Source organism: Glandiceps talaboti, chromosome 7, assembly GCF_964340395.1.
Source record: "Glandiceps talaboti chromosome 7, keGlaTala1.1, whole genome shotgun sequence".
Classification (NCBI taxonomy): domain Eukaryota; kingdom Metazoa; phylum Hemichordata; class Enteropneusta; family Spengelidae; genus Glandiceps; species Glandiceps talaboti.
In genome coordinates, this window is record NC_135555.1 from 7,998,863 (window position 1) to 8,018,912 (window position 20,050).

Here is a 20,050-nt window from a genome sequence, read left to right on the forward strand (position 1 = left end):
TACATACATACATACATACATACATACATACATACATACATACATACATACATACATACATACATACTTGTACTCCGGCTGGGCGTTAAATTTTGACTGACAGTTACAAATGAGGGCTACATACATACATACATACATACATACATACATGCATGCATGCATGCATGCATGCATGCATGCATGCATGCATGCATACATACATACATACATACATACATACATACATACATACATACATACATACATACATACATACATACATACATACACTGACAGAGAGAGAGAGAGATGGACCACCATGTCTATTGTACCACTAAACCTCAGTTCAGTGGTGATTAAAAAAGACAAAAGTTGAATTGTTTCATTTTTTTTTTCAAATCAGTGAATAGTAGGCGTCTTGACATACCCTCAATAATCAAAATATTTACTGCAGTGTTGTATATAGTAAAAGTTACATTGCATATCACAGAAATGTCATGACCCTATAGGTTTCACTCACAGAAATGTCATGACACTATAGGTCTCACTCACAGGAATGTCATGACCCTATAGGTCTCACTCATAGGAATGTCATGACCCTATAGGTCTCACTCACAGGAATGTCATGACCCTATTGGTCTCACTCACAGGAATGTCATGACCCTATAGGTCTCACTCACAGGAATGTCATGACCCTATAGGTCTCACTCACAGGAATGTCATGACCTTATAGGTCTCACTCATAGGAATGTCATGATCCTATAGGTCTCACTAACAGGAATGTCATGACCCTATAGGTCTCACTCACAGGAATGTCATGACCCTATAGGTCTCACTCACAGGAATGTCGTGACCCTATAGGTCTCACTCACAGGAATGTCGTGACCCTATAGGTCTCACTCACAGGAATGTCGTGACCCTATAGGTCTCACTCACAGGAATGTCATGACCCTATAGGTCTCACTCACAGGAATGTCATGACACTATAGGTCTCACTCACAGGAATGTCATGACCCTATAGGTCTCACTCACAGGAATGTCATGACCGTATAGGTCTCACTAACAGGAATGTCATGACCCTATAGGTCTCACTAACAGGAATGTCATGACCTTATAGGTCTCACTCATAGGAATGTCGTGACCCTATAGTCCCATTGATTGATTTGTAACAAAACCTCTTTAAAGGGGCACAAGCTGAGTATTACATATTTTGGCGTAGTTTTTGCTGCATATTTAAAAGGTCCTTGCAGTATTCTACTGACTGAAGCACACTTAACCATCACTTGCAACTGACAACCCAAACCTGGTATCAAGATATAAACCATAAACAATCCTATGAAGTAATTTATCATAGGTATTAAAAAATGTACAGGAAATCCCAACTATGCAATTAACTGTTCTAACAATGTCAGAACATGGTGTTGACTAAGTCACATGTCAGAACATAATCATAATACTATACCAGGCATGCATTAACATTAACATTATATTAGAATATAGTTTTATTTAAGTATTTTGCCACTTTAACAAAAACACACTGTTTTAGTTATGTTTCCCTTTTATTTATTTCAAATTGATAACCTTTACTCTATGACATTGTGGTCTAAATGATACTTTGAATGGGAAGCACTTGAATCTATTTCATAAAAGTCAGTTTTATGAGTATATGTCATATTATGTTACATATATGCAAAATTTACAAAATATACTATGTCCAAGTTTTTGTTAGTCTAGAGTTCAGTCATGTGGGGATTTTGGCTATCATCTCTTCCCATCATGCCTAGTGTAAGGTTAATGGTTGTACACTCATTATGGTAAACATGTTTAGATAGTAAAGCTCAACCCTTTGAGTTGGTTGTAATCACATGGTGGCACTGTTTATGTCATCTTACAGCGAGTTCATAAACTCAAAATAAGAATTTCCATCAGGTTTGTGGCCAAATGCTTTATTCAGGTGACTAGGTGGAAAGAGATGATAGCCAAAAACATCATATGGCTTGACGCTAAGTTATTTTTGTAATTTGCAAGATATTATTACAATGAATGTATTGTAAACTTTACCATAAAATAAGTTTACTATAGTTACACATTAGGGTTGCTATAGGTACATTGTTTACTGTACAATAGGGTTGTCATAGTTACACTGTTTACTGTACAATAGGGTTGTCATAGCTACACTATTTACTGTACAATAGGGTCGCCATAGCTACACTGCTGCTCAATACCAAGATTGTAGTGGTTTCCATCTCCATTTTTGTATTTACTTGTGACAATTCTGAACCAACCAGATTCACCCTGTAAACAGATACACACATTTGTCATATACAAATGAAAAAGTGAAATGTACATAATTGCTTCATCATTCATATAGAATCTCGACCAGTATTTTGTCACTACCAGTTTCAGGTTGTCTGTTTTTGTAAGGAAGTTGTAGTCATTTTCACAGAGGATGTCTATTTGATAAAGTCTACAAAGATTTGTATATGTACATGTTCATGTTAATATGTGTATGTACTACAATATTGTAATGTATAAGAAAAGAAAGTGCAACACTTTTATATCAATGACTCAAGGATTCCTGAATTTTACTGGACTAAAAAGTGGACTATTGATAAACAGGAGTAATGTGAAGCCCTACCTGTTACAACCTCACTTTGAGCATTCACCCCCCCCCCCCCCAACCCCCGCATACATGCAGGGCTGGATAGTCAACTCCTGGCAAGCATTCCCTCCAACACTGCCTGCAAACTCAGTAATGAAAATTCATGAGTACCTTAGAGCATAAGCATAAGAACTGATTGGTTAAATAAGTCACATGATGCCTACATGATGTTGACTAAGTCATGTGATACCTAAATTATGTCAACTATGTCAAATTACATGGGTGTGACCTGTACAAGGAAATGTTAATAATCTTGAACATCAAGACATGATATGATAGTTTCAAGTTCAATGACTGAGCTTTCATTACTGAGTTCATAGGTTGTGTGGAGAAAAGTTTTGTCAGGTCAACCATCCATCCTAACATTGAAGCCACCAATACATTTGGCTGAAGTATTTTTAAACTTACCCATGGCACTCCCCATGAATTTCTCACAATCCAGTACTCTGTTCCTGTTTCATCCACACCCCAGCCAGCTACTGATATGATGTGATTTGACTGTACAGGTAACAGAAATGAAAAGAGAAATCAGAAATTAGACAATGTTCTGTGGTTGATGTATGATTTGATGAGACTAATAAGAAAAGTTTCCTTTATTTTCAACTCAATAATTAGACTGTAAAATATATCACCCCATTTGTGGAAAGCGATGAGAAAGGCGCCCTCAACGGCTGATCTCTCAATCTACTCAATGTACTAATTAAATTGCACTCATCAGAGTACTTGTGTTACTGGTTTGAAAGTATCAGAAACAATGGATTTAGAAATCAATTTTTACATAAGATAACAACTCTGTCTGCACTTGCTGCCTTTTACGGAGATTCAGACACAAATGTTTTCATGAATTTATTTACTGAAAATTACCCTTTTGATATTTCATTTAAATATTGTGTGTGTCAATAGAATATGATACTTACAAAAGCAACTAGTTTGTACTCCTGATAGACACCTCCTGTATATTTCTCTAGTTTATCTGTTGCATCAATACCACAGCTGTACAATTTACATATTGGAAAGAAAAACGAAAATATGAAACATTTCGGTGATTTCATATGGCTTAAATGATAAGTTCATGAATGAGTAATTTGTCAAACCAAAAAATAACAAAATTAGCTAGCAGATATGTTAACATGTGGTCAATTGATTTTTGGGTCCGCACCCAAAAATCAGTGAATCAATGAATCATAATTTGTACTTATAGATAAAATCAACCTCTACTTGGCATATACAATGTCTAATTATTGGTATTTTAACAAATTTCAGCAACTATATAATTGTTGGTTGTATGATTGTAAAAACCAATACCACAGTTACAACCAGTACAGTTTTTAAGTCCAGTGTGTTGGTTTCTTGAGTTGACAGGTCAAGTTATATCAGGTAGGGTCACGAAATTGTTAAAACATGAGTCTGCCATACCTGATTGGTCCATTTTGGTAGATCTCAGCCATCATTTTATCCCTTCCACTAACTCGGCCATAGTCGCCAACTTTCCACAAAGTGTAGTTAGCAACTGTTGCACACTGACCAAACGTTGTACATGTACCACACTGGTTGAATTTATCACAGCCTGTCAATAAATCACATTCATCATATTCACATTTTTATTTATATATTATTCCTCAATATTTTTCTTTGTTCAGCCAAGGAAAATGATAACGAAAGAAAGAGTTTTGTCACTACAAGTTGACGGCTGACTACAGAAAAATAGTGGGGAATTTTATAATAACGCCTTTGCAGGCTTAATTTATGGCAAATTTATGAAGGCAATGGTAATTTTTATCTTTTTGACACAGAGATAAAAAGAAAAGAAATGAAAAACTCATTTAGAGCACAACAGGACCAAATGATGCAGATATGCATCATTGTGACGTTAGAACAACCAGGAAATAAATCTTGTATTTTTGGTTCAAACAAATTCAGCTTGTCGAATAGGTATAGATCACAAGATAGCAATATTCACTAGGCGTAAAACTTCACCTAATCAGAAGTGGTTGCTATTTCTTAGGCAATATATTCAATGCAAAACCAAAGAAGGTGCTAATGCTTAGAACGTTTAACAATTAAGTCAAGAGAACTTACTTTGGTCCTTAGCCTGGTAATTGTTACAGGTTTCATCAGGGATTCCTTTCTCATGAGCATACTGATAAACACCATAATCACCACCACCTTCACAGCTGCCAGCATTACCACAGTCAATGACATTCTGTACAGACAGGTAGGCTGATGGCCAGGCTCCTTTCCGCTTGATGTTGATACGATCTGTTTGTCATTGAGTGGACAACAGTGTTTAGTCAATGGTGGTAGGCTGGTAAAATCTACCTGTGAGTACCCCTGTCATTTTACCATATTGGTTCACTACCAGTTTTACTGCTCTAAGGGTGGTAAGTAAGTAAAATCTACCTGATGTCCCAGGTCTTATTAACTCAAGTGTTCTACATTTGATTAGCATAAATAATGCAAGAATTATTCCCATAGATGATCACTGCATCCCTGCTCATTTGCAGTCACAATAAATACAAATTCTGTCTCGCACATTCAGCACCCTGCTGATCATCATTGAGTAAATGTATACCACCTTAATATTTATGTGTATGGATTAACTATGCAGAAGGCCAGGTAAGACAAGTCAGGCTAGATCAAATACAGAAATAAAGTCAGGTCAGGTCATGTCAGGTCAGGTCAGGTCAAGTTTGGCATGATTAATGTGATATTTATAGCCACAGACAAGGGCGTTCCCTTGTCTGTATATAAGCATAGTACTTACCTGCTAGTGCACTTGTACTACCCATAGCCCAACAAGACCCACAGTATTGTGGTATATGTTGGTTCCTGGTTGTGCTAGCATAGTTGGTACCATTGATGTTACGCCAGTCCCATGACTTTGGTAGATCTTCAACATTCAAATACTCATAGGGTCTTGGATATGTTCTATGAAGACAAGAATTATGGTAATCTCATGAACACATAGATTAACTTGTTAGTTGATTATAGATAAGATTTAGCTTGAGGATTATCAATAGCAGATAAGATTTCTGATTAGGTATCACTCCCCCCCCCCCCCACCAGTTGATATAAGTGTCATATGAAGGCAACAGGATAGACATCATATGACAGTCTTGTGACAGTTTGTCATACGAGGTCAACAGGAAGAACATCATGCGAGTCACAGTCTACAATGTATGGAGGATGCATCTACAACTATCTCATTTCATTTCAAACTGAATAATTTTTATCAAATTGTGATGACATAGATTTAACAGTTGAAGTGGCACACAAGATGAGTTTATAAACCTAAATTTACTAAAGTGAAAATACTTACATAAAACCTCGATTAAAGTTATTATAGTACAAAATTAATGTTGATGTATGCCCTCTTTGACGTTACACTTGCCTTCTGACATTGTTAGAATTGTTGATTGCCAAGTATGAAATCCTTGATACTTTTTGATATGTACAGAAAATTATGTTATTTGATCATTTGTAAGTTATATATCTTTATACCTGGTTTGAGTTCAGTCAATTGCAAGTGGTGGTTACGTATGTTTCAGTAAGTAGAACACTACTAGTGATTTTTAAATACACAGCATAAATCTCACCCAAAAAATGTATAAATTTGGCTTGCGCTCCTTGTTAATCTACAGGTGTTCACATCGAAAGTTTTCTGTCAAACCAAAAACTTGACAAAATATTTCAGCAAGGTAACAAAATAAGTATGAACAAGTGATCAGTTCAAACCCAAGGCCAAGTCTAAAAGTATGGTTGGTCACAATTAAATGTGTGAACAGTGTTTACATTACCAGATAAATATTGTATTCTTGACTTTAGTGTATTTATGCCTGGACAAAAGAGTTGACAATCCAGGCTTGATCCACCAAGTTCTTTTTGCACAGATATCTAGTTCACAAAATGTGTGATGTATGTACTTTGACATAGTTTTTCATGACTGCTTTTTTAAACCTTGGCACAATTTTTCAAATGCATTGTTTTTCAAATGCATTGTATGTTTCATACCACTCAACCACAAAGGTGGATGTGTCTTGATAAATAATTGTGTAGCAGTTACCAATTTTCTAGTAATGACTGACACATTAATAGACTTTGCACTTTGTTGCTATTATTCTAGATAGGTAAATAAACTCTTCCAGTCACTCAAACACTAGGGTCACTCATATTTGAAAGATCAAAGATGTCTTTGATCATGGCAATATTCATTCATTTCGATGAACAAGCATTGATTGGACTTAGGTAGATTGGGAATGCACAAAAAAGCATGTACACACCCTCTATCTTCCTTTCTATATCAAATGACAATATTCTGGAAATATAGACATACAAATTACAAGTACTACTAGTTTTAAATTGCAAGTCATTGCATGTATATTTATTTATAAAGGAATATTGTCCGAAAACTGCAGAAACAGGCTTCATGCTATGGTACTCCGAAAATCAATCAATAAATGGATTCATAAACAGGACCTATATGTGTAAATCAACAACAACAACAACAACAACAACAACAACAACCCGACACGTCCTCGTCCACTTCCCCGCTATGCGTGTTGTTAAGTACACACACACACATTCGATTTCGATACGATCATGATATCGGCATCGGCGTAAGCTTACACATCCAAAGCTAGGTACTAATAACAATCACGAAGGTATGGTAAAATGTAGTCACTGATATATACAGCTGCAGAAGCTGTGGCCGGCCAGAGATCACGGTTAAATAACGCCACTCAATCAAGTCATTTTAGCACTGCCCTATTACGGACCGCGACTTTTCGGACTGTTGTTGTTTTGCCACCGAGTTTCGTGTGGGAAGTCTGCAATGAAAATGAAAGAACCTTCGGACGGAAGTAAAACATTTTTACGGATATAACTTCTACAAACCTGACTTCTGTTGTTCTCCAAAGATCATATTTAACATCATAACACCCTTTCTTGCCGGTCAAACTTATTTCGTATCCATGAACAGCATAGACAGAAATAACTAGCAAAATACTGATGAGAGAATTCATGGTGAGACGGTGTCTCTTGTTCGGTGTATGTACGATGATGTATTGAATGTATGTTGCTATCACCTGATTGTCATGTGATACACCGCCGGCCATGAACTCTTTGTTCTTCACAGACAGTACATCAGCACAGGGCCGGATATTTATTTTGGATTATTTACAGGGCCGGATATTTATTTTGGATTTTTCACAATCAGTGAAACAACTTCTTCATGTTTTATAAATAGTGAAATAGGGCAAAATAACAATAGTATCAAGTCCGTTTTTGTCAATAAACGATAGTTGTTTGAAACCCGTTTGAAACCACTTCCTGTCTGTAATAATTAATTACACTTTCTTTTTAGTTTTTGCACTTTAATAGTGAGTTATGGAGCCTTCAGACAAGGGGGGGGGGGCTGCGGAATTAGGGGTGGGCCCCTTTTTACAAATCGGTCATCGGGGGGGGGGAGTCATGTTTCATAAAATGGAAGTCAGGGGAGGGCCACATTTTACTTTGATCCGGTTTTTTATGTGACTTTGCATTATTTTGTAATTTTGGCATGATTCCACAGCTAAGACTGCACCAATGTAAAGCGATCTCATAATATGTCCGTATAGGAGTGGGTCTCTCACTAATACATCCATGGTCTCACAGAAGTAAAAAGTAGGGCGTGGCAAGATATTGGGGATAATGTGGTAGAATGGAGATGAATGTTGACCTCGGTCCCGAAGTTGTCAGTTGTGTGTTCCTCTTGTTTTTGGGAGTTCTGTCCTTCTATTTCATGTGTTTCCTTTGTTGTTGTTGTTGCTGGCTGTCTTTGCTGTTTTAGTAGAAAAACTCAGTAAGGTTGTTTTATTAATAACCGAAAACGTTCCACAAATCCAAAACTATTGTGGCATTTGACATTATAGGTTAACTTGGGGGGGCCTTGGTGTCGACTCTCGTCTGAAGTCGTCCGTGACATTTGCCCCATCAAAAACTACCTATTGGCAGTCGGTAGTATTTATCTTGTTTAGACTGCCATCTCATTTACAAAGGACGTCGACTCAGTGGAAGATAAGGTACGTCCCCCTTGGGTTTCGTCGACCCGTATATTGCATGTACACCCATGTATGTTACATTCGTGAACGAGCGAAATTTAATTTGCCTTCCAGTACACATTGACAGGGATTATGATTCAGCCTGCAATTATGTACAGGCTGCAGTATATAGGCATATTTAACATTACAAATATCTCGAAAATTTAGGAGTGAAAATCAATGTCAAAAAAGGTGTACTCCTTTTAACATCCAATGGATGAAGATTCAATATTTACAACCACCTGTTGCGGTATAGTCAATGACATCTGTAATATCCGCCAAATGACGCACGAGAAATGCGTCTCTTTCACTTCAGCTTTTTCTTGTCGTTCACTTGTGTTCTTTTGCTGTTTACTGCCCTTACCAAGTTCACGTACATGCACATATGTGATGGTCGATCGCAGTGATCTAAATACATATATTACATTTGTAAGATACGTCGTGTTGTTCAGTCCTACCAGGCGTTTATTTACTGTAAAACCAGTAGCCAATAGCTTGATACGAATGTCGTATCTTGCAGGCTATATATGTATAATTATGTACATACATGTTTCGACCTGTGTTTCTGGTGTACGCGTATTTTCAACAAGCTATAATCGTGATAATAGTATAATGGCCATAGAGCTATGGAAAAATTACGTGGCATTACAGGGCGCTCACATTCCACGCACTCTGTGTCAGTAGACGTAGTCAGTCATATAGACAGATTGTGTTTCTATTCTTTTGTGTGTTGCTATCCCAGTTACCTTTTCCGAGAGAATAATTCTGATAATTGTCAACCTTGTGACTTGAAACGACTCTCCAAAACGAAATAATCCCACTCTAATGTCCTCTACATGTATATATTTGTGCTGACCCATCAGCTGGTAGTTATGACAGCTTGTTTTGAATAAATTTCCATAAATATAACGATGTATAGTATACACACATAAGCGTACAATAGATCGATTTTCAGTATTTATTATATATATACTAGTAAGCTCCATTTTGTAATGATACACATGACGATAGATACTCATGAATCTGAACCGGGTTAAATAATTTAAAATGGTATAGTTATATGCTTATAACGGATCTGAAACAATTTGTAAAAGTTAATCTACAAAAAAAATTCAGAGTCGTAACGTGTTGATCGTGTTGAAAAAACACTAGACGATTTACTTTACTTAACTGTTTTATTCAGTTACTACCGTGTCGGTGTTTTTTTCTCTTTAAAAATGGAGAATCGGTCATCTCATTTCGTAATCAATCTTTGTTATTTCTTTGACAGAGTTCTGATCTGACATCAATGATGGCGAGAATAATAATGGCGGGAACTGCCAGTAGCAGAGCTGTAGTTTTGGCGAAAATCCTTATTTGTATATTTGCGATGTCGGCCTGGATCGATTTATCTGGTTTGTTTGTAGAACTGTCTTTGATGGTGAATACTTTACCGGAAAGTTGGAAACTGCCATCTTACTTTCAGTTAATTAGTCAGATTGCCAACATTGCAGCCTTGGCATTCTTTTTATTTACCAGGTTTAGTAACAGACGTATTGAAGTACCTGTCAACTACCTCATCATTATTGTTGGAATTACGTCACTATTTTTGCTGATATTTCTCTGGGATCATACCATTCAGCTTGGAGGGAAGATGCACAGTGTTCCTCTCCTGGCATTGGTGGCTTGCTTATCTCTAGTTGATTGTACATCCACGATTTCGTTCCTCGCATATTTGACAAACTTTCCGGCGAGTTTCGTCGCGCCTTACTTTGTTGGCGATGGACTAAGTGCACTTCTTCCAAGCATTGCAGCACTCGTACAGGGAGTCGGGGGTAATGCGCACTGCGTAAACTCTAGTTTCACCAATGGGACTATTATTGGAACAAATATGTCTAGACTGGCGAGCGATCATCTGATTCCAACATTTCCATCATCGCCAAGATTCTCCATCGAGGCATTTATCGGTTTTCTTATTTTCATAATGGTCTGCAGTCTTGTGGCATTTTGTTTACTTGATAATTTACCCCAACTCAAGAAAATACAAAATGTTCCCCAAAATACTGACAAACAGTATGCAATGTTAGCAGACTTTACAGATGAAATCACCACGACGGAACTATTAGACAACAGCAACACCATGACGGAGTCGGAAACGCCTGGCGAAGATGTTCAAAAACATCGACGGGATTCAAGTGTTTTATATTGGTGCGTTCTACAATTCTGGAGTTGTTTGCTTCAATATGGAGTTCTGTATTCCATTGTTTCATACGCAGCATTACCCTACGGCAATGTTGTATTTCATTTAACTCTAACTTTACCGCAAATTGCAAATCCTCTCACATGTTTATTCGCACACTATTTTCCTACATCTAGAAAATCTGTTACTAGTACATTGAATTTTGTTGGAACTTCTGGATTCGGTTATCTCGTCTGGATAGCAGCGACCAGTCCACAGCCCGCCCTCTGTGGTAGTAAATGGGGAGGTATTATAGAGGTAAAAGAGAATTTTTCTTGTTATTTACTCGTGATTTTGGAAGTAAATATATTAGTCACAGTACTTATTAGTCACAGAAACGTGAATGGACATGATTACATGAAACAACTATTTTGGGGGGATGGTTGTCGTCTAGAGCTAGAGACTTGTCGTTGGCTTGCTAATCAAGTAAATCATATCCGACGCCTATAGGGGTGTGTTTGCTATATTAGAAAGCTAGCGATGAGTCTCTAGCGTAGGATGGGCAGGGCAGTTGTAATGATGGGATCTTTTGAAAATAGATTTATGATGGAGGGGGGGGGGGGAGCTTGATGACAGAAAGAGACTATAATGCAGTACGAGGTACCACAGTTGTCGGAGGCACCGTCACAGAACTGTAGGTTTGTTTACAAATTAACTTATTTTTACTAATCGATTGTGAACAAGATTAATATGTATAATATTATTCTGTGTGTTGAAAACTTTGTCTGCAAATGAAGAATTTCTTGTATCAATCGTGTAAAACAGCAGTTGGTGACTTTGTATAGTGAAACACACTTGGCATTTTCCGCTGTAAATCTTGGTTGCATGTATACATCTCTAAGCTTATTTTGCACTGCGTTGAAATGACTAAATGGAACGTGCCCAGCTAGAATTGACGCATGCGCTTCTGAAAACGGTGGAGCTTTAATAATTTCGCATTCTTATTTTCACAACCCTGAATAGGTTGGTGTTACCATCACGGTTGTAAGTCTACTGACGTACACAAGAGTTATGGCGGCATTCTGGACTCATCAACATGGACGTCAGGCGTTTATCGTCAACAGCTTCACGGTACAATGTGGATCTCTCGTCGGCACTATCATAATGTTTCCATTGATTAATTATACAAATATGTTTAATGAAGGTGACCCTTGCACTATGAGTTGCTATGGTGATTGAAAACATCGACTGTGACCCTTGCACTCTGGGTTACTACGGCGATTGAAAATGTCGTCTGAAACTCCAGGGCACAACAGGGAAGGGAGTCTCAAAGGCTCAAAACTCAGACCACTCAGTGTCTGTGGCTTAGATAATCCCTCTCGTTGTTCATATGCTTTTCAAGACTAATTTTAAAGTCACGCACAGTGATACATATGAGACACGAGATTTAAAAGCGCCAACCTGTGTGTATATACTTTATACTATAATGTCATAAGTCAAGGAGACATACAAGACATATGCAAGTGAAACCTAAAACACACCATGGTGTAAAATTGTGTTATATATTTAGGAAACATACATATAGGTGTGAATAATATTAATGATCCTAGGTTGAAATAGTACATGTTAACCAGTGTATAAGTTATACTTTATGGCATCCAATCAGTGTCAAAGTTACCCTATGAGACTGCAACCTGCCATTTGTCAATCAGACATTTGACTACTACATAATGGTATATGCTGTATATGCTGTCCAAAATAGAAAGCATACAATGTGTATTAATCCCTTCATACTGAAGAGTGGAGCAATTTAGATGAACTTTTCAGTGTTATTCCTACACAATAACGTTTATTTTGTCTGTTGTAATTGTTTTCTGTATACTGAATGTTTATTTTTTTTGTGCTGAAATAAGTCAAATCAAATAAAATCAAATCAAACTTTTTTAAGAACTATACAGAAAGAAAACCATGATTACGGAACTTTCAACTTTTGCCCCAAAGTGTAATATATGTGAAGCATATTGGCCATTGATTGTGAAATACCCGAGTATTTTCATGACATGTTCTGCAACTAGTGTGATATGGAATTCATAATATGTATATGTATAGTCATGTTTGAGTGTTACTCCAGGTGAAGTAATATTAAAAAATATCCAAAAGTTTTAAAAAACAGGATGACCCCCTACTGCCAATTTCAAAAACAGGGTGACCCCCACCAATCCACCCCCCCCCCCCGGTTGAAGAGACTGACCGGTCCCTTAGTTGGGAGTGTTCAAAAGTTATACTATGAAGATAACTGGATAGCCAACATATTAAAATTTAAAAGCGTTATATGCATTGCATAAATGGGATAACTATATTCAACAGTTAACATTGTTGGTAATTTAGTAAAGGTATATGATACCTAGTTATGCAATAAATTGTGATGGATATATTTTGTTGTCTGTATAATATTGTTAAAGTTCTTGCATTCTTTCTTTCAATGAATGATCACTGTTGCCTATCAATACAGGTGACGGTGATACTGATGCATTCAATTCACTCGGACGTTCTGAACCGAATCAATAGAAGTGCCTATCTACAGATCATTCCTGTGTTGTTTGTGAACTAATTGTAACACGTATCATCACACGGGTTATTTGAAGTGAATAATTCGGTATTATTGACGAGGAAGAAACCGACGATGGATGAAATCAGGGAGCCAAGTTGTACGGAGACGCCACACCATATGAGTGCTTTACGTCCATGTTGTCGGCATATCATGGAAATGACCACTTCCAGGTATGTGCGTAAACCCGCCACAAGTATCCAGGCAACGACCTAGTGGAGCAATATACAAAGATTATGAGAATGTATAGACACTTCCCCAGGGGTTAACTTTTACGTTGGGATTATTTGTTACGAGTCTAGTATGGACCACATTGGCCGCCTCGAAGAACAAGTGTGAATATTTTCGTCCAATTTAAATTGGCTCGGACCATATTTTATCCCAGCATACAACGAGGCATATTTCTAAAACAATATAAAATAACTGTAAATCAATTCACGTTGGGCCATCACAGCATCAGTTTAATACTTTTCAATAGTAATACAGCCATGCATTCAGTTCGATTTCTCTGCTCGTCACAGTCAGTCAATTCGATGTCAAAAAAAGTTCGTTATATAATATCCTTTAACGACCTACCACACACCAGTTTATCAAGGCTAGTAACCTACCTGTACACTTGAAAACGGCTATCGTTACACTATTCCGCTATCCTATTAAACTGACATTTTGAATTTTTTTGAGGAACATTCAGAAATATTCAAAATGTCAGTTAGGATAGTGGAAAACTGTAGCGATAGCGCCTCCCAAGTCTGCAGGTAGGGTACAAGGCTATGGTTATGTATATAATTATTAGCCTCGACGGGCACCGGGGACAAGGCAATAACGATGAATAGGAATGATTTATATGTGTGTACGTCCGTCCTTCACCAATTTTATCTTTGTCTCCCATGGTTCAATTTCAACCAAACCTAGCACAAATGTCAGCCACTATAAGGTACATATGCACTCTATTTCATGACATTCATCTCTGTGTATGAACTTCGTATATTCATTTACAATGACGATAGGAAGACATGGCAAAGTATCAATCACGTTTACATACCATAAGGATTTCTCCCCAGATACTTCCACACAGTACCGGTTCTGGACTCAATATAGCCAATGCGCAGACATAGGCAGCAAAACCAGTGTATAGCGTGGCTAGTAGACCGATCAGTGGGAGTTTCTTGGTTGGGAAAAAGTGAACTATAATGCAGGTAACGAAGTCAGTGACGTTAGACAGCGTGATGGCAAGATGATATGCCACATTACCATAGGGTAAAGCTGAGTATGACTGGATTGAAGATAGGAAACCATTCTTTACTCCATTCACCCAGGCTTGTATGGTCAGCAAGTACACCCACTGGCACATTGACAGTGAAGGAATCTCTCGAACTCTAGATCTATTCATGATTTGAGCACCTTCATTGCTATCCTGCTTAATACTTGGGAGGTGTTGTTCATTATCGCTAAAATCAACTTGAGTTGATTTGTCCTTGGTATCTTGTGTTGACTGGTATTTGGTGGTGTTGTCTTCAAAATCATCAACAACATAGTTGTCCTTTCCCGAAAGATCGTTCTCGTCTTTTTGGCTCAGTTTTACCTTGTGTTTCTTTGCCGCTGGCAGATGGTTTAGCACAACAGAAGCTATCAAGCTGCACATTAGCATGACAAACAAACAGACGAAGAAAGTTTGTACCGAGAACCGTGCGGGAGGGTAATAATATGAAAGTTGATATTCTGTTATATTGACCGTTTCGTTTATAAAAGGAACGGTGGTATTTATGCATTCTGCATTACCCCCTACACCCTGGATTAGTGCAAGAATACTAGGTACTAAGCCTGATAATGACTCTCCAACAAAGTAAGCTGTCAAGTAGCCTTTGGGAAAAGATGCCATAAATGCCAAGAAAGAAACAGATGACGTACAATCAACTAAAGACAGAAAGAAACAGAGTGTTAAGAAAGCTGTGCTGTGATTAGCGCCACCAATGTAACTAGTTCGATCCCATAAGAATGCTAACAGCAGACACGACAAAGCACCCACTGAAATGATAATGTAGTTAGTCGGAATCTCAATCTTCTTTTTTGTAAGTTTACTTATTATCAGGAACAACAAGGGGCCTATGTTAGCCACCTGAATGAGAATGACGAGATATGATGGTAGATTCCAATTTTCTGGTAAGAGCCAGACCATAAGGGGTAGTTCTACCCATACACCATTGATATCTATCCACGATGCCATTCCAAGTAAACACACAAGTATCTGCACCAGGACTGAAAGAGAACTGCTTCTTGATGCCGTACCCATCTTGAAATTCCAATATCAATGAATACTGAAAAAAAGAAAGAAATTGAAGTCAGGTTTTTACAAATCGATTCTCGTATATAGGCCACATTCAAGATGTTCAGCGTTTTCCTTGACTTATTTTATGTTCTATTCTGAGACTATTCTAACTTTGCATTTATATTCTATTCTGTTCTATTATAACTGTATATTTCGGTGATATTCGGTATCCCATCACTGCCGCACCATTGAACGATAATATCATATTATATCAGTCAAATTGCTGGTGGCAACCATGTAATGAATCAAGTTTTAGTTGTGATGTGACACGTGTACAAGATTCGCATCGACGAGAATACTAGTTGTTCATACCTAGTGTGTGTAGTTCAACTCCAGCGGAAACCACGGAATATAGAAACCCTGTCTCTGTATTCAAAATCACATTTAAACAACCGCCCCGTTCACCACAACAATTCGTGACCGTTTTTTATTACGTGATTGCCGGTGATGGTACTGTTTTTTTTTGGGTGTAGACTAAAAAAAGTCAATTTATGATTTATCGTGTATACAGCTATAAAAAATACGTTTACCAACAGGTGATACTGTTCACGGTGTACGACATTACGAGTTAGTACCTAACAAAACATTTTAAAAAACGTCCAAGTTGTAGCTAGTTTACATTTAAAAACAGGCAGCAAATTATAACTAAGTAAACAAATAAACGGGGAAAAACTGATGACCTTTCGATCAGTTAGGGTCTACCTCGAATGACTTAATGACTACTTGATTGAGTTTCATACATTTCTATGGTTTGTAATAACGATTGTACCAGATTCATCAATTTAAAACACAGACAAGGTAGTCCATAAGTTTGTCGTCTGTGCTAAAAATGATCGTAGAAAATGACATAGCCAAGTCAAGGAGAAACTGTAAACAGTGTTTTGGCACAGACAAGAAAGACGTCCCGTGTCTGTGGTTTTGTGTAATAGTATGTATGTGCTCTTGCGTTACATAGCGAATGAAGATCGACAGATACTATCATGAAGTTCCCAAAAACTTCAGTCTTCATGTTTATTTCGGTATAACTTTTCCCCAAAATTCACTAACTGTACATGTTCTGTTTTCTGTCCTCTGTATATAGAAAAGGGTGTTTGGTGAAACAGAAGGCAAGGCATTCGAAAAGAATCAGGAGGCATGCAAAGCCATTAATTGTTACACAGGAGAAGAGCTGTCACAGTGATTCTTTTCGGATATATAATAAATATATAGAAATTACCTGTATATACTTGTTTTGAGTTAGAAGTTTTCCTTTGGCGCATCAAAGTACGTAGACGTTCGATTTACGAAGCAAAGTCACGACCTGCAAGTGAGTTTATGACTGTTACTACTTGTAAGTTACGAAGAAGCAAACTTTAATAAGTAACTCTTTCCTACAGGTGACCTAGATACATAATGAATGACCAAGGTATCGTGTTTTCACGTTTAGCTGGGTATCACGAGAAAGAATAGTGCATGTGTAGCCAGCTGGTTGTGGGTTGATTTCTGCGAGCTGTTGATATTTGTGATGCTATCTAGATAGCAGTTCGATAGTTGCTAGCTACCTGTATACTTGCAAATTATTACCAGCATTTTGGCTTGCCCATTTGAGCGAAAACGTAGAATCCTCAAGTTGGCATCATTAAAAAAATTAATAAAGGCCGATAATGTATCTTTATATCGTTCTCTGATCACACAAAACATGGGAAAATTAATCCCCAGTATTTCTATTCGTTCAGCCAAAAGAAAATAGAGTGACCTAAGGGGCCTTGTCAATGTGAGTCGAAGACGAGTATATTTCGGTTGAATGAAGAAAATATTTGCAACTATTACACCTACGCAAACGTAAGTTTAATGTAAAAATTGTTTAAATCTGTTTTTTGGGGCTTGCATGTGGTAAGTGATGAACATGTGAATCACTATCTCTGAACCTGTAGGAGACAAACTAGAACTGTTTCTTGATGCCGTACCCATATCTTGAAATTCTAACAATGAATACTGAGAAAAGAATGAAATTGAAGTCAGGTTTCACAAATCGGTTTTCGTGGGAAGGCCATATTTAAGAAAATGAAATGTGGGTGAAGTTCGGAGTTTTCCTTACGTTTTATTCTTAGACTATTCTATTAAACTTTACATTTACAGTCTGTTCTATTTTAACTGAATTTTTCTGTGTTATTTTGGCATCTCAAAGGTCGCAAATAACAACTAGGCAAACTTGGCAAAAACTGATAGTTAGGGTCTACCTGAACGACTTTGACTCAACTTGATTGAGTTTCAAACATGTCCATGACTTGTAATATAACTATTGTACTATATTTGCCATTGTTTATAGAAAATAGTACTGGTCGCTTGGGTCAAGGACAAATTGTCAACAGTGTTTTTCTCCCTTGTCTGTTATTCCATAGACCCTACACGAAAGGTCTATTGTTAATTTTGAGTATGTATGCACTCTTGCGTTACATAGCCTATGAAGATCGAAATATATTAATGAACTTTCCGACAATTTCAATCTAAGTGTTCATTCTGGTATAACATTTGGACAATTTCCCAATCACTGAGTGGTCTATTTTCTCTCCCCTGTTTAAAGAAAGGGGTGATTGGTGAAACAGAAGGCAAGCCTTACGTCATTCGAAAAAATCAGAAGGCATGCAAAGGCATCAATTGGTGTGAGTTACACAAAAGAAGAGCTGTGATTTTTTCGGATATATAATAAATATATAAAAATTACCTGTATCATATAAAAACGTGTCTTGGGTTCCAAGTTTCTCTTTGACGCATCAACGTACGTAGACGTTCAATTTTAAGCTATCTAAGAAGCAAGGCCACGACCTGCAAGTGAGTAACTAATGACTGCTGCTGCTGCTGCTACGAAGAAGCATTTAAATCTTGGGGTTACTTTTTTCTACAGGTGACCTCGATACATAAGAATGGCCAAGGTAATGTTCTTTCACGGTTAACTGGGTATCACGAGGAAGTTATTTAAATGAATAGTATGTGGGTAGTTGGTTGTGGGTTGATTTCTGCGAGCTGTTGGTATTTGTAACAGTTCGCTAATTGCTAACTACCTGTATACTTGCAAATTGTTACTAGCATTTTGGCTAGCTCATTTTCATTCAAAAATGGCGTTGTAGCACAACTGTATTTGGCAGTTGCTATGGACGTGGTCTTGTTGCTAGGGATATTTGCACACATTTTTGAATCTTTAGTAACTTGCCTACCCTTCCCACTTTTCATCTTTGCAATATAATATAAACCACTATTTGGCTGTTGGTACGGGCGTGGTCCTGTTGCTATGCATATTTGCATACATTGTTCGAGTCTTTAGTCACTTACCTACCCATCCCTGTTGTTATCTTTGTAATATGCATCGTCATTTCACTGTTGCTAAGGGCTTGGTCATGGTTGCTAGGGCCAATTGTGTCGAAATGTTTTCAACAATAACTGCAGAATAATAGTAATACCCCAGAAACACCCCCACCATGTTTCAACCCATTCACCATGAAGTTTCAAGATATAAGTTTTTGACCAAAATTAGGATTTTTAGACCTAATTAGAATATCGCTGATGGGATCATCGTGTTGTGAACACAGCTTCATCTACACATGCCCAGATGCATCCCCATTATATTTCAGCCCAATCTGCTTAGTAGTTTTGGAACTATATAGTTTTTTTACAAAAGAGATACATTTTTAGACCTAATCTGCATATCACTATTGGGATCATAATGTCTTGAACAATTCTTAATCTAAACACCCCAAAGTACGCTTTCACCAAATATCAACCTAATCTGCTTAGTAGTTGTGGAATTATAGATTTTTGACCAAAAAGACACATTTTAGCCCTAATATGCATATCACTGATGAGATCACCATGTCATGAACAGTTCTCAATCTAAACTCCAATAAGAATGTTCCAACCAAATTTCAGATCTGCTGAGTAGTTTTGAAGATTAACCCCCCCCCCACACACACACACACACACACACACACCAAACACTGGCCCTCTAGGCCTAGCAAGTATACCAGTCTGACATGGTCGGACATGATTCCATTCTCAGACTGCGTTCATAACATACATTGACAACTTTACATCTAATTTTCAAACTGAGTACCCCCCCCCCCCCACACACACACACACACCAAACACTGGCCCCCTCGGCTAGCAAGTATACACTATTAGACTGCATTCAAAACATACATTGACAACATTACATCTAATTTTGCTAATACCCCCCCACCACCACCACCAAACACTGCCCCCTAGA

General features: G+C 37.5%; 3 protein-coding genes across 3 annotated transcripts; 1 reads left to right on the forward strand and 2 right to left on the reverse strand.

Annotated features, from left to right (window-relative positions):
• Positions 1–392: 392 nt before the first annotated feature.
• On the reverse strand, positions 393–7,709 carry LOC144437357 (cathepsin Z-like). The gene is made up of 7 exons (XM_078126282.1): positions 7,535–7,709; positions 5,406–5,569; positions 4,721–4,900; positions 4,058–4,208; positions 3,559–3,634; positions 3,050–3,139; positions 393–2,274 (listed from the first exon to the last, which is right to left on the reverse strand). The coding sequence occupies exons 1-7, from the start codon at positions 7,660–7,662 to the stop codon at positions 2,161–2,163; spliced, it is 903 nt and encodes a 300-aa protein (XP_077982408.1). The 5' UTR covers positions 7,663–7,709; the 3' UTR covers positions 393–2,160.
• An 859-nt stretch (positions 7,710–8,568) lies between these two features.
• LOC144438267 (riboflavin transporter 2-like) lies at positions 8,569–12,167 on the forward strand. Its single transcript, XM_078127318.1, has 3 exons — positions 8,569–8,700; positions 9,989–11,194; positions 11,900–12,167. The coding sequence occupies exons 2-3, from the start codon at positions 10,025–10,027 to the stop codon at positions 12,113–12,115; spliced, it is 1,386 nt and encodes a 461-aa protein (XP_077983444.1). The 5' UTR covers positions 8,569–8,700; positions 9,989–10,024; the 3' UTR covers positions 12,116–12,167.
• A 1,316-nt stretch (positions 12,168–13,483) lies between these two features.
• Positions 13,484–18,583, reverse strand: LOC144438304 (solute carrier family 52, riboflavin transporter, member 3-B-like). The gene is made up of 3 exons (XM_078127364.1): positions 18,515–18,583; positions 14,527–15,799; positions 13,484–13,696 (listed from the first exon to the last, which is right to left on the reverse strand). The coding sequence occupies exons 2-3, from the start codon at positions 15,772–15,774 to the stop codon at positions 13,484–13,486; spliced, it is 1,461 nt and encodes a 486-aa protein (XP_077983490.1). The 5' UTR covers positions 15,775–15,799; positions 18,515–18,583.
• Positions 18,584–20,050: the final 1,467 nt, after the last annotated feature.

Excerpts from the sequence above, each read along its gene's own strand:
- LOC144437357 (XM_078126282.1), bottom strand. The coding sequence starts at position 7,662 with ATGAATTCTCTCATCAGTATTTTGCTAGTTATTTCTGTCTATGCTGTT. Across the intron at positions 4,901-5,405 it reads TAGTACAAGTGCACTAGCAG|ATCGTATCAACATCAAGCGG; the intron begins GTAAGTACTATG and ends AATGACAAACAG. Across the intron at positions 2,275-3,049 it reads ATTCATGGGGAGTGCCATGG|GGTGAATCTGGTTGGTTCAG; the intron begins GTAAGTTTAAAA and ends ATCTGTTTACAG.
- LOC144438267 (XM_078127318.1), top strand. The coding sequence starts at position 10,025 with ATGGCGGGAACTGCCAGTAGCAGAGCTGTAGTTTTGGCGAAAATCCTT. Across the intron at positions 11,195-11,899 it reads AATGGGGAGGTATTATAGAG|GTTGGTGTTACCATCACGGT; the intron begins GTAAAAGAGAAT and ends AACCCTGAATAG.
- LOC144438304 (XM_078127364.1), bottom strand. The coding sequence starts at position 15,774 with ATGGGTACGGCATCAAGAAGCAGTTCTCTTTCAGTCCTGGTGCAGATA. Across the intron at positions 13,697-14,526 it reads TCTGGGGAGAAATCCTTATG|GTCGTTGCCTGGATACTTGT; the intron begins GTATGTAAACGT and ends TTGCTCCACTAG.